The sequence below is a fragment of the Symphodus melops genome, assembly GCF_947650265.1.
Source record: "Symphodus melops genome assembly, chromosome: 14".
In the NCBI taxonomy this organism is placed as follows: domain Eukaryota; kingdom Metazoa; phylum Chordata; class Actinopteri; order Labriformes; family Labridae; genus Symphodus; species Symphodus melops.
This window is the reverse complement of record NC_136704.1, coordinates 7230346-7245715: the sequence shown is the minus strand read 5'-3', so window position 1 is coordinate 7245715 and position 15370 is coordinate 7230346. Positions and strand designations below refer to the sequence as shown.

The following is a 15370-nucleotide window of genomic DNA, read 5'->3' as shown; positions in this document are numbered from 1 at the left end:
TATGTGTTTTAAGACTTCGCCAGATGAAGATAGGCTCAGCCCCATTTTAGGGGATTGTGTAGAAGAGTCCACACAACATGAATGTTTAAAAGGATGGGAGGCCGCCAATCGAGACAACAAAGCTCTGTTCTTTAACAAAGTTTATGTGCACCACTACTTTTGGTTTTGGCTTTTTCTTTCAGGCACTCATCCCTCTGACGTCTCCCTCAAAAGGTGAATTAACAATTTTTCAGACATTTGTACTGTCACACCTAAATAAATGGGGAGGCAGACTGGAACATAAAGTACCTGTGAGGAAAAAGTAATAATCAGTGAATAATCCCGTTTTTATGACCTTAAACTTGTAATTTCTTCCTGTGACTTTTCTGGGATTTATAGTGATTGCACAATTTACCCCATCTGAGCACACCCTGCCAGCATTAACATCTTGTGTAGGTGTAATGGAGGAACTTCATTGTGAAGGATGTTATGAATGTAATGACATTTTTGGAGTGAGCCATTAAGCCAGTAAAATTTGAAAAAGTGTGTGGGAGCACCATGCATACGTGTGAAGAGCGTAATGTCATCCCCAGCACTCCAAAGGAGTTACATACAGCCCTTTTGGACAGTTCCAAACTTTGCGACTTCCAACTTTTACCAACATGTTTCAGTTCAGGAAATAATACGTTATGAAATTGAAAGCTATGTTCCTTTAGCCATTATAGTTGAAACCCCCTGTGAGGAGTTTTTAGCTGGCAATGAAACAGTCTGAAATTAAAACCGTTGACTAACGGTTGTGTGTGTGTGTGTGTGTGTGTGTGTGTGTGTGTGTGTGTGTGTATATACTGTACTGTACACACATATATACATACATATATATGTATGTATATGTGTATATATATACACACAGACACACACACACACATACATACATACATACATACATACATACATACATACATACATACATACATACATACATACATACATACATACATACATATGCTGATGATGGCCTTTTGCTACTGTTAGTCAACAACAATGAAAACTTTATAGAAGCTGTCAAACTTTGTTTGGCCTCAACCATTTTTATGCAACCCTGTAACAAGTCCCGCATGTCCTTAGCATATATGATGGGTATTTATTTAATATAAATTTTGCTCGGTTTGAGTTTAATTTTGGACGGTTCCTACGGACGGTTTCCTGTATAAACAAACACGGGCTTTTGTATTTTAAAGTGCAGGTGTCGTGTAAGATTCTTCACGTTTGAAGGCTGACTGTTGACGCCATAGCCCCCTCCATCTTGATTTATGCATTGGAAACCCATGTTGAAAATTCACTCTTGAGTCACACTGCATTAGCTAGAACAACAGGTCGACTCACAGCTCATTGAACCAGGAGCTGTCCTCCATGATCAACACTTAACAGCACAGCAGAAAAGCCCTGCCTTAATCTCTCTCTCCACCTCTCAGCATTAACGTTTCATAATGTTTGTCACACTCCTCTGTCAGTTAGCGCAGCGTCTCCAGAGACTGCAGTGTTGCTGATGTTGAAGGGTTATGGTGGCTGCTGAATGCAGCATAGCTCTGCTCTGACAGTCTGAATCCACTCAACACAGAAACATCCCTCTTTTATTCCTCTGGTTGGGTTCGACCTCCGTTCAAGGTTGCACTGCACCATGAGCACTCTTTAGAAATGTTCTAAAAATTAGCTCTCCAAACGGTAATCCTCAGCCTCCACAGTGTTTGCATTTTGCTCCGTCTTCAATGCTGCGGCATTTATTGCCACTGTTTTATTTGCAATAAATACACCATTTCTTCTGCGGTCTGCTACAGTACAGATTTTACAAATAATGTGTATATCCATTTCTATTTACCCATCCATGTTAAACTCAACCTTTTTATCTCACCCCTCTCCAGCATTAAAAATGCACTATATAATGATGTATATTGAATGTAGATTAATTGTAGATTAAAGATGTAGATTCAATTTATTAATTAATTATTAATGTATTAATTAAATGTAGATTAAAGAGAACATATTATAGCCCTTTTTCACCTGTGTTTTAAATAAAACGTCTTACTAGGTCAAATATAACATGAATCAAGCACCTGAGGTTTGTCATCCTGTATAAACCAGCTCTGTCAGTACCCTTGTTTGATCGCTTTAATGCATTTTTTTATTAACCACAATCCAACTTGCAATGTCACAAGTTGAGAAAATTTGAAACAGAGCACAAGATCACAAACAAAGGACTGGATGGGTTTTGTTTCACGTGTTGTTGGTCTGTAAACTCCCAGGTCCCAAATATATGTTCAAAAATACTGTAAAAGTGGATTTTTTTTAAGTTATGCCCTTTAAATAAATTATTCACCCTTTGGAAAATTGACTGTTAAGAGTGTTTGAATAAAAAAGTTCTAACCAGAAATGATAGATGTTTGTACATTTACAACACGTTGTTGTATTTGGCTGTAGATATTGTTTCATCATATAGTTCAGCCATTGAAACACAGCTCTTACTTTGCATTCATTCTGCAAACTTTGTTTGCATAAAGTGGTCACTGTAGCATCTCAAATAGATTTCAGTTCTTTTAGGATTCTTACACTTTACAATTTCCCAGATTTACAATTATTTTAAGTGTTTAAGTGTTATACATTGATTTAGTTCCAGCCACACTAATCAAAGCAGATACTGTACATATCTGTTGAAAAATTTTGTCGAAAACAGATTATTTCTCGATGGTACACAGTTTCTCTGTGCATGGCAGCGTACTTTTTTAAATTGATTTGTCAATCAAAATTCACTACCCCCATTCATACCCTGCCCTCCCCCATTTAGCTGCCCTGCTCAACTGTTTGAATTTGATATGCAGAGCCATAACCAGGATCATCAAATACTCACTAATATCTGGTCCTATAATTGTTTCGTTTCTTTTAATTAGAATTGCTATTATTCACCCACTTCTAATGAAACCTTCTCCCGACCCTGTACAGACCAATGTCAAAGCTTCCATTTCCCTCAAAATATTTAGATTTGTGTTTCCAGAGGCTTTCAAGAGTTACTCCAGTGATTTAATGTTGTCCTTCGAAGGACTAATGGACTTTTTTTTTAAAAAAAAGCTTATGCACGCCTTTACTCTTTAGATTAAAGATCTCTGTCATTCAAAATCTGATACTGTAGAAATGAAGAGCGTCAAAAAACTCAACGCACTAAATTGTATGTCATACTACACAATTTTTTTGATTGACCACTAAAGATTGTTTACAAAAATGTTGTTTATTTTTAATGGTGACTGAGTCCTTTTCATCCTGCTGCTGCTTCAGATGTTGGATGGCCTCATTCTCTGAATGTCCTTATGTTGCCGCTGCAATAGAAAACTAGGCTGATTCATTCATATCAATATTGGAAGGCTAATTGCTATAATGATGCCCACTGGCGAAGCTTATCATGAGTCTGAATTGTAAAAAGCTGTTTTTACAATGGTGCAGCTGTAAAACATGTTCTTCAACGCTACAAAGCAGAGCAATGATGAAAAATAAACAGAGCCTAATCAGGGTTTAGCTTTGATTTTTAATTTGCAGTTGAGAAAATCATTTTTGTAAACGATTAGATAGAGACCACAAAGTGTGCACAATTTGATTAAGATGAAACTGTGGATTAAGAAAAACCTTTGAATACATTAGAATATATACTGGACCCGAGATTTGCTTTGTGGCGGCTGAAGAGGGATTATTGTTGTATGACGTATTACATATCAGCACAGCTTTGATTTAGCAACAGTTATTGCAACAAGATATAATAATAAAAGAAATTAGCAAAATCCGATTATGTTTTCCTCTTCCGACTCAACTAGTTTCAAAAATGTAACTAAAACTGCACTCTTCAAATAACATGGTGGGAAATAACAGCTGCATGATTAGATTAATTTACTGACAAAACATTATACAAAAGTAGCCAATTTAATATTTTAGTTGGTGATGATCCAGCCCCAGAGATTACATCCAGTGTGCAAAGTTAGATTCCTTTGATTTTAAATCACTTTTTAAAGAAACATATTTTCACTGAGTTTTTTCAAATTAGCATCAAATGAAATGATTTGCCTTTCTAAGCGAACAGTTGAAGGAACTACTGAAGACCAATGTTATTTCACTCAGGAGAGACTTAAGCACAAGTTTATTATTATTATTTTTTAACAGTTTAGGAAAAGATAGATGTGCAACGTCTTTGGCAATAAGAGCATGTTCACACTGCATCAGGACTAACCGTACCAGAGCACAATTACCTCTTGAACATAACATCGTAATACAGCACATGCATGCATTGGAAACAGAGAAACAGGTTGAGTTATTACTTAATAAGAGTAAACACCCAGGGAATAAGAGAGAGGGAGTGGCTTCGTTGAATGAAGAAAATCAAATAAATGTGTGAAAATATAACCAGTACTCCTGCTATAATTTATGCTGAGCTTAATCACTACTCAAACACACAATATATTGGTTTGCCTGGAAATTCCAAACTTGAGAGAAGCCAGCAGTAGCACTAAACAGATACTGTACAGTCAAACTACAACAACTATACAACCATAACCAACTATACCAATAGTGCTCTCTGATTTTAGGGAGAAGTAATGATAGTTGCCATGGGTACTACACCTCTAATACTATCACTGGCGTCAATAAGGTTGTGGCACCAAAACACTGAAATCCAGATTTTAGGCTGCAATTCCAGGGAAAAAAAAGGTTATGGAAAAAATTCATTGGAGATGGCTAGAAGGAAAATCACTCTTGAAAGGATTACTGCTGAAAGGAAAAACATTCAACACTTTTCTTGGGGAATGAGATTGAAATAAAACATGGCAACACGACTTAACACCGTCTATATCTGTGACATCGAGCTTAGTCACATCTTGATATTTGGAGCTTTGCCAAATATTCTAGGGTCTCTACCTTTGTGCGTGTCTGTTAGCACACAGGGAGTCTGGGTAAACTGTGATATCTTTCAGACTGAGTGTGCCTCACACTGCAGCATTGTGAAGACACTGGCACCGGCTCAAAGAAGAGGTGCATTGCTTCAACCCTGCTTACACTCCTGCTTACACATACACACACACACACACACACACACACACACACACACACACACACACACACACACACACACACACACACACACACACACACACACACCATCAGTAGTATTACGCCCAATGAGAATGTGTACCTTGACTCCAGAGCACAAAAACATAAAAAAAACTCTCGAGTTGCAGATCATGGCATTGTTTGAAGCAGGCAAACTGGATGACGTTTTTATGCCCTAATAAGCAATTTTGGTTATCTCTCTCTGTGTTCCAAAAGCCAGACAGGATGTGAGAGAGGGCGGTAACTAGTAAGAGTAAGTCGTCCGTAAAACACACAACGCCCACATGTGCATGTTTGTGTCGGAGAAAGTGGGACAACAACGGAACGATGTGCAGCATGGCGAGCACTCAGTGAATGAGTCACACGATGCTTGACAAAACCTATTAGAGGTTGAAAAGAAATGGACCTGTCAGCATCTGGAGCCTCACCAAATGTCTCTGTGTGGCTGATGACAAATGAGAAGAAGAAAAGGAAGGAGTCTGATTTAAACTTAGCCCCTTCTGTGCATACAGAATAAAGATTTGTTTGTTTCACAAATTTAAAATGCACCTCATAAGATGAGTTAATTTGTGGTTGGACAAAACTGTTGATCCAAAAGATAGTCTTGTTCCAAAACAATAATGCCTCCTGCAGTGCACGTGTGTGTTTAAGTTGAGGTGTGAAGAACACCTCCACCAGTGAGTAGAGTGAGTTCTCTAAGCGCCTGTTTGGTAATTTACTGTGAAATAAGGAGAGCTTTCGTAGGAGGAAAGCAATTATTTTTCGTAAAGCCCTTCAATCACTGAGACCTAAAGCTGGCTGGTTTGGTTAAAAACATTTGGAACAGCCAGTGCCACCTGCGTGACTGTTTTAACAGTTAACTGTGTCTAAATTTGTCTTTGGTGTGGATGAGCAGCAGGAGATGAATTATTTCACATTCTGTAAAAGTAAGGCTGTTTCCAGCGCAAAAAACTAAACTTAAAATTGCAAACATGAGCAACTCTGCTGGCAAGAACAGTGGTATAAATATACTCTTGAGACAGGCTTATATGAAGAAGCTTAACACTACTACTGTTTAAGTAAAACAGTAGAAGCTGCCCAAGTCAGGAGGGAAATAATGTAAATGCATGATGCACCTATAGTGCATGTGTATGCCATGAAATGGATTTAAACAGTTTTTAAGATAGATGTTATGTGGGATCAAAAGAACTTTAGAATATATATTGAAACAGTGCTTCAGTCAGGCTTGATTTTACATCGATATCTGTGGGGGAAAAAAACTATGAATGCTGTGAACTCTGAATATAGAGCGATAATCTGTGTGAATGCAAAAGGATTTTTCTGGTCACTTAACGTTTTTTTTTTTTTTTTGGTCTGCACTCAGTAGGTGGCATTAACACCATTGGATCTCATCTCCCAACATATACTGCTCTGGAGCAGTTCTGGTGTGTAGCATTAAAGGGGACATATTTAAATCAAAATGATAAAATAAAAATAAAATACATTTTATATTGTTTTTGGACATTTATTTGGGTGACCTGGGTATTTACCAACCCACAAAAGGTGAAATAAACTCATCCACTCAGTTTGTTTGTGATCTTCATAAGTCTTACAACACAGAGGAAAAATGCTCAGTTTCTAATTTTCTCTCCTTATGACATCACAGTGGGATTCTGGTAAAAAAAAAAAAAAAGCCTCCCCTGGTTTCTTTATCCATGGACTCCACCACCAATTTGTAGAGCAACACTTCCGTGCAAGGTCGCCATTGTCATTCCAGTAAGAAGTGAATCAGAAGTGAGGCAGCTGTTGCTCAGTGGATGGTTGTCTCCAAATGGAAAGGTTGGCAGTTCACAGGTCCAGTTGTCCTTGGGTAAGACACTGAACCCCAAGTTGGTGGCATAGCCAGCTTGAGAGAAATGAAGTAAGTTGATTATTGGCACTTTGGCACCATCCACCAACTGAATTGGTGTATAAATGGGTGAATATGATGTAGTGTAAAAGTGCTCTGAGTTGTCAGAAAAGATGAAATTACGTATAGCTCATTTACCACCAACGTATCACTGAAATAATCGACCACCCCTGAAGTTAACCTCAAATCTTCCTTCAAGGTACAGGCTACTGATTTTTAAAATATGAGGACTAGAAAGTTTTTGCTCTGTCTGGTGTTAAAGGGAATCAAGAACATTAAAAATGCGAGTTGGTTGAATGACTGATTTACCATCTTTGTTGTTTAATGAAGCACTCTGCTGGTGTCTCAACACGATATGTCTTTCTTAAGAGATGAGGGAGAAAAACAGAGCTACAGTCTAAAGAAACACTAGAAGTCAGAAGTTTAGTATGGAAAACATCTCTTTAAATGCTACCTTCATATGTGGGAGGAGAAATGGTTGCTTTCTTGCAGCATTGTTAATGAGTAAAACAAACATGTGATAACATGTACATTTACCATGGTTAGAGTTATTATAATCTATTGTTAGGTCAGGGAGGAATACACTGCTTGCTTGTTTACACACTCAGTGGTCCATGTAATTTGCCCTGAAGCGCTACAACACACTTGTTCTCCCCAGTAAATCCAGTGGTCATTATAATCTGTTGCTACAGAGCCTCTCTCTCTCTTTTTCTCAGCATCACACCACAGCTACCTGATATGACCTCTCCATGTAAGCACAGGGACTTATTTGGAAGCAAGATTTACTGCAATACTTAAATATTTCTTCACTGGGCATCAAAGGGGATATTTAGTTTGTCTACCGTTTCCTGTGATTGTGCTACTTACTGATTCCTTCTGATAGCAACATGAAAAGTAGCTGATGTTGACATGAACGTTATATTAAAATCCTCAGCACTAACTACACAAGCTTCCTCAAATATTGGCCTATGTGCTTTTATGGTTTGTCCTGATGAATTTGTTGCTGCTTTTTGCATAGTTTAAAGGTCACATATTATCTTCCATTTCAACAAGTTTAATTAAGTCTCAGAGCAAAATGTCTGTGAAGTTTTTTGCTATAAATCCACTCTGATCGTGTTTTTTTGTCATGCTTATGAATCCCTGCTCAGAACAGGCTGTTTCTGTGTCTATAGCTTTAAATGCAAATGAGCTGTTTCCACACTCCTCTTAAAGGGCTTGGGTGGCTCTGACTTTCTCGTCCCGTGCCTTATTGGTTAAAGAAAAAAGGTGGGCTCAGAGGACAGAACAGACAACTAGCTGTGGGAGTGTCACCCTCCTGGGGGAGGGGTTACTGACCTTTGTGATGTCACAAAGGGAAAATTTCCAAACCGCCTGATTGAGCACACATTTTGTAAAAAGTGGAGCTGACACAAAATGGAAAGAAAAGGACATTTCAAATAATTGATGGTTTGTTGACAGGCTAGAAACAAATGTATTTAGCATAACATGTGACCTTTAAAGGATTGATAGTTACAAATATTCTATAGCTGATTAGTTATTACACAATATTTTGTGTATATCACAGTATGAAGGGTAAATGTGGATACAAATATTTATAAACAGAGAAGCAATATTGTCTTTTTGTGAAATATCATTGAACTCACTTTTTTTTTTAAATATATGATTTTCATAAACATGCCATAACATATAATGTGTAAACCTTTGCCTTTCTATATTGTGATCATGTCAGTTTTAAAAGATTATACGACACTGGACACTTCTTCTGCCCATGTTCCTCTAACATCTGCTTCTTTTCTTTTACAGGAGTCTACACCTTTGGCCTCTTTACCGTTGATATCTTTGTCAATGCAGGCCAGGTAGTGACTGGGAACTTGGCACCCTACTTCCTGACGGTCTGTAAGCCAAACTATACAGCACTGGGCTGCCAGCAGGCCCTGCGCTATATCAGCCACCAGGAAGCCTGCACAGGAAACCAGGACGACATCATGCGCGCCCGCAAGACCTTTCCATCCAAGGAGGCCGCACTAAGTGTTTACGCTGCGCTGTACCTGGCGGTAAGGAACTCTTCAACACATTTTACTACTAACTCTATAAAATACTTTAGATCTTTTGGTAAATCCATCAAAACATTATAATTTCAAATTTAAAAGTTTAATTGTCTCAACTTTTGCACATTAAATATTTGCAACTGCTCAAAGTTGCGTAGATATTGCTTGTTTCCTTCTTTGTTGGGAGATATTCACATTTTTATAAAAAAAAAAAAGTTCTTTAGAAAAAATGTTTAAAAGCATTGGGTCAGGGTAGTCTCTATACTAATATCTTCCTATTAACACAGTGAGGTTTCCAATCAAGAGGCAGACATTTTGGAGTTCACTGCTATGAAAGAAAGAAAATCACCATCATTTCCAGAATATTGAATGATCCAATGCTGTTCTTCCATTTTCAAGTCATTGCATGGCTGCCAAGTCAGATTACACAGGAAGTCTGACCAAGTTAGCATTTTTCATTCCCAATTTTCCGTCTTCTCTGTTGATGTGAAAATGCAGATGATACGTTTATGCAAATAATATTCAGCCCAAACTGCATTTGCACACAGTTTACTGCAACACCATTCCAAAAGCAGCTGATTCATCTATTGACCTACCACCCACTGATACAGTTTTTAAAACAGAGGAAGCAGAGATAGTTCAACAGGTTATCGCTCTCTCTCTCAGTCTTTTGACTTTATTTTAAGCCAAGGTTGCCATTAGGCAGCAGTAGCCCAGTCTGTAGGGAACTGGAGCGTAGCCGGATTAAGTCCCGGTGCCAACCAAATCTGGAAATTTGTCTGGTATAGCTGGAGAGGTTGAAGGTTAAAAGGTTTTATTTGTCACATACTCATAACTGAAAAGCGTTTGTGACATGTACTGTACTTCTATGCCTAAATGAACTGAAAATAAAAACAGATAAAATACAGTGCAATGTAATCGAATAAAATATAATAAAGGATCAAGCGTTAGTTATGATTTTGTTATGGCTAATTTACATGTGCAGTAGTTATGAATGAACAGTATTATAATAGATATAAGGTAAAACTATATCGAGTACAAATGTTTAATATGGCTGGGTTTAAAGTGTCAGGTGCCAGTTCACTTCCTTAGCACTGTCAAGGTGCACTGAACCCTCCACCATCAGCTTAGCAGTGCTTGCTGTAGCCCCCTCTCTCTTACATCTCTCCATTAGTCCATGTCCATAGGATCCTGTGTGTGTATTTCAGTGTCGCTTTTCATTGAAAAAAGCTACACACTTTCATGTGTGTAGCTTTTCTCAATAACAAGAGTGTAAATTAGAAATCTCCCTATTATTGGGATACATAAAGCCTGTATTCTTCCTTTTTCTAAATTCTGACATATCCAGGTAAAAAGTTCTTGTGTTATTTCCTTGTTTTGTTTTAATGGTAAAAAATAAATGCCTACCTTGACCTAGAAAGAATGACATTTCACACTTTGTTAAATCTGAGACTTCCAGAAGGAGCCGGGTGTATTGGTTTTGCCCTGCAATTTTGCATGTTGAATGTGATCCTCATGCAAAAATGCACTAACGTGTTTGTCAGAAGGAGATATTCATGCACTGGAAAACAAAGATAGCTTCTCCATCAGCCACTGAGGAAATGCAAATTCTGCACTCATGAAAAATTCCAGAATAAAGGATAAGGCATTGCTGTGGGAAATATTTGTAAAGTTTAAACTTGAACTTCCCCCGCTCTACAATCACATTCCTCCTGTCTTCTATGTATTAATACTGGACATTGCACACTGGAAACTGCATTTTTGGATTGTAGTATATCACAGTTATGAGTAATTTACATCAGAGAAACTTAAAAAAAACAGTGAAAGGTTTTAAAGTAAGACCTGTCTAGTGATTAAGATTCAGCCTATCGGATCTTTACAGACATGTCACGCTGTATTGAGGCTTGTGAGATAGAGCTGGATGCTTGATTGCACCATCCTCTTCTTTAAAACACATTATGCCAAAGCATTTGTGATATATTGTTATCTGAGCTCTTTCATTTCAAAGCCTTTGTGTGCTTGACACAGTTCTTATCTCTTTGATTTCTAATGAAATTATTGCATTGAAGTCAGGATTAATTTCTTACCAGACAGGTCTTATGTAAGGTCCAGTTGAAGATCAAAGATAGTGAGCGAATGACAAGGACGCTTCTTCTGCATTCAATTGAGGGGATGGTTGTCTCCTCTCACAGGTTATTTCAACAAGGCTAGGGCTATTGTGATGCTGTTCTGATGCTGTGAAGACAGTTTGCCTTTCACCTTACTGACTGATACGACATAATAATATTTGCGTCTGGACAGTATGTTAGTATATCATGTGACCATAACCAAATGTAAGTTGGAATAAAATGATATCCCTTGCTTTAGAGCAGGCCATTCCACATAGACTTAATACTCTGACAATCTTCACCAGGAAGTAGGCCTTTTTCCTTATTTGTGGAACCTATACAAAAGTACGACTTCACAAGATGCTCCATGTTCCTCATTTTTGTTCAGGCAACTGCCGCACTTCTGATTAAACTATAGACTAAAATAACGACTTTAATCTACTTACATTTATAGTTTTTTTTCCCCCTACATATCTTCTACTTCCTGTGCCATCCGAACCATTTACTGTGACGAGGTTCATGGTAGGAGCTTCAGATGGAGCCATTGCTCTTTTGTTCTTTAGTCATTGTTTTTTTGGGGGGTTTTTTCATCCGAACTCACAAGGAAGCCTGGCAGGCTTATAGAAGTGCTAAATGTTGCATAATTCTGTCCTTGTTCTTAATTCTTCACATGTGCAGACCAATGCAAAAATAACGTATTTGCTTTTAGTCCATCAATAAATTGTGAGATTGTGTTGTCTCTTCTGTCTAGATGGGTTGAATTAACTTCTGAAAAAACCATCAGGGGCTTATTTTAGCTACTTGGCTAGCAACTGATTAACATGTCATCATATTCACAAAAGGTGTGTTTAACTGCTTATAATTCTCGTTATAGCCTTGGTACACTCTGGCTATATATGGAGGAGGCATGCCAGGCAGGTTATTTTAATTGTCACACATCTCTATTTTAATAAGCTAGCACTTCAGCACTTCTACCAGTACTTGAATCAACATCTTTATTTTTCACACAGGCTGAGGCTTCACATTCTATTTATAGCTATAAATATAGTCTATTATACAGTTTCATTCACAAACACTTCCCATTCATTTCCCCTTCTTGCATAATTATAGGTGACGAACAGAAATTCTAGAGCATACATTTTACGCTTTGGCAGTGCCCTAGTTGTAACCTATCAGCAGATACATGGTAGTTGGCATTGTAAAGCTCAGTGGGCCACAGCAATTGGCATACTGTGTGCAAACATTCTGCAACTGAGGTTGGGTATTTCATTAATCCCTTGATGCCTATTGTCGCGAATTTGCATCAAACCACTTCCGCTCCAAATGCAGCCAAAATAGCGTCTGTATTCCTCCACTGCCAGTTGATGCACTTTCAATACATACCTAGGAACCTTTTGCAAGCATTAGTTTGACCAGTCGGAGATGGAACAACATCCGTTTGATGTGTTCCATAAACATTGATATGTTTATGCGCTATTTTTATGTAATATCTATTTATGTGCTGTTTTCAAATAAACATTCTCAACTTAATTGAGCATCTACTTGAAAGCAGAAACACATTTAAAAAAAAAAAGTTTTAATACTTAGAAACAAATTCAGTCGTCAAGGGGTTAAAACTCTTTGAAAGTGTCATGTAGGATGGCGTCACCCAAACATGTTTCACAAAACAACAAGATCAACACGAAGTAGGACACATTCTTACTTTTACCATGTACAGTGTAGAGAGACCAGGAAAAAATGGTCTATTTGGTTTCTCACATCTAAATGACCAGGCTTTGGTTCAGTTGTACAACCTGGGAGCTTTAAATCCACAGAGAGCAGGACATCAGCAGCTTTTTGCCCTCTGATTCATTGTGGACTCATCCTTTAAGGAGTCTTGATTTTTTGCTGATGGTCAGATCTCTTTTTTTTTTCTGTGTCAGAGCACTAGTGTCTGCCCGAGTGCCCATAAGCGATGGATGCATGGGCATGGACCCTCAGTGACTCCCCTGCACGATGGGGGGAGCAGATTGCCTCTGTTATCTAGGTCATTTAGCAAAGGCCATTGTGTGTGCAGTTCAACATTGAGGATATACATGCGGTTTGCACAAACAGACATGGAGTATAAGGGCACACAAACAAACCCAAATACACACAAATAGCCCTGCAGCTCTGCTGAGATAATCATTACTCCTCTTCATATTCTCATTGTCTAGGTCATTACAGCGATGCCTGGGCTAAATACAGACATGCAGCTTCTGCTCAACCTAAGAATTTATCAACATGCCTCTCGTAATTACCCCATTCATGTGATTATATAACAGCAGCATAGAAAGTCAGATTTACTTAATGTTACATTTTCCCCCGAATCTCCAGTGTAAGGTTCAGTCATTTTCGCTGCAACATGAAGCTCTTTTGTTTTACTTTGTTCAAACGGTGTCCCTGCTATATGCATGTAGGTTATGTTTAACCTCTTTCATTGCATAATCAGATTTTCACAACTCAAGTCATCACACAGGATTGTAAGGTCCAATGTAAACTAATCATCTAAATCACTGATTTGGAAGTTGCCAGGAAAGCAACCACTATTAATGAAATCATGCACAGTTAATTGCACTGCAGGACAAACTTCCGATTCCTTTGAACTTCAATACTGTCTGTTTGTTAAACACATAACAGAGTTGATACTTTCGATTGAGTTGATTATTTTCTTTCTGTTTTGTGATGTTTGCTAAGCTAGCTCCCTTGTTGTTTTCAGCTGGTCTCTTCACTTTGGTTTAGCAAATTAAGAAGTATTAGCATTGTCTCTTGTTTGATACAAAAACTGAGTAGGTGGGAGTCTCTGCCATTGTTTGTCTGGCTATTTCTAAACAAGTGTTGTATGTGACCATGCAGGCCAGTGTATACTGAAAAACAAAACAAAACTGAATAATTGTGTCCAACACCAAAACAGGCAACAATATTTGTGTGAAATCTGATCAGTTTAGAGGCGGTTTTATTCTTTATGACATTTATCCACGTTTCACCAAAAAACAGGTGCATAATGTAGCTGCAGTAAAAAATATTTTCTGAGAAAATACATTTTATCAAGTTCATCAGAGTGAGACCACTCTGACAGCACAGAATACTATGTGAACTAGAAGGGTAATACCTTTCTAAACCGTAAAATATCTCTGTCATAAAACAAGCTAAGAAGACCCGAGAGTATTATATCTCTCTGTAATCTCCTTTTCAATCAACCTGATATATGAAGGAAGCAGGATGTGCTGGCTCCAGAGCTCAGTCCCCCTGTCTCTGTCTAAGCAGCTTGCCCTCGGTTATACCACAAGACACCATTTGAACTCGGCAAGACAGAGAGATTGATGTCTGAAACGGCGTCAAGTGGAGGACGAGCAGATCTACCTCGTCTGCCCAGGTGGAATTTTTCATGTCCCACTTTCCATTTAGCTGACAAGCTTCTGATATAGTGAGCATGCCAACAGCTGCTAATGTCTGACATTAAAAGGAAAATATAGGTTAGAGCCTGCAACCAGCTATGAAACACTTGCAAAGGTCGTTAAGACAAATCAAGTTGGCCTGAGGAGTCTTAGGTCAAACAAGGTCTAACAGGGAGACATTTATATGTTCTATTTATATGGTATATGGTGCATGTGCGCGTGCTTGTGTGTGTCCGTGTTTGTGTGTGTCAGTGCTTGTGTGTGTGTCTTTTGCAGAGGTCAACTAAAGGATTTTTCTGTTCATCAAAGTATTAGGTTGATGTGATTCATTGGTGTGACAGCTTATACAAGCTACAAAGACTTACAGGGAGAAGTCCCCTTGAACTGGTGAAGGACAATCATATATAACCATGTACATTCATAGACCCACGCACACACATTCCACCTATAACAGCTGTCAAAGTACATGAATTATATCTGTAGAGCAAGGATATGATATGTTGTGGAGCACCGGCTTCATACACTGGATGTAAGCAACAGACACTGAGACATAGCCAATCAAAATATAACCTCCATCATTTAATCAAGGTTTCATTACAACCAATCATAAATACAAGTGAGCAAAACCTATAGTGTCGGAATATCCAATAAATAAATTACATACATTCAAATAAACCAGTCGTCATTTTGACTGACTTATTTATTTTTATTTTGAAGGGATAGTGCTTATAAATTAACATCTCTGCAAATATGACAGAGTTAGCCAAAATGCTAGTTTCCATCCATAGTCGC

The 15370-nt window shown here is 38.1% G+C and overlaps 1 protein-coding gene across 2 annotated transcripts in view; it reads left to right on the top strand.

The window, feature by feature from the left end:
- plppr5b (phospholipid phosphatase related 5b) overlaps positions 1-15370 on the top strand; it is a 104932-nt gene that overhangs the window by 63100 nt on the left and 26462 nt on the right. For both annotated transcript variants that reach the window (XM_079360800.1, XM_079360801.1), the window contains one exon: positions 8810-9060. In XM_079360800.1, coding sequence (XP_079216926.1) covers positions 8810-9060 — 251 coding nt within the window. The remainder of the gene's footprint in view (positions 1-8809; positions 9061-15370) is intronic.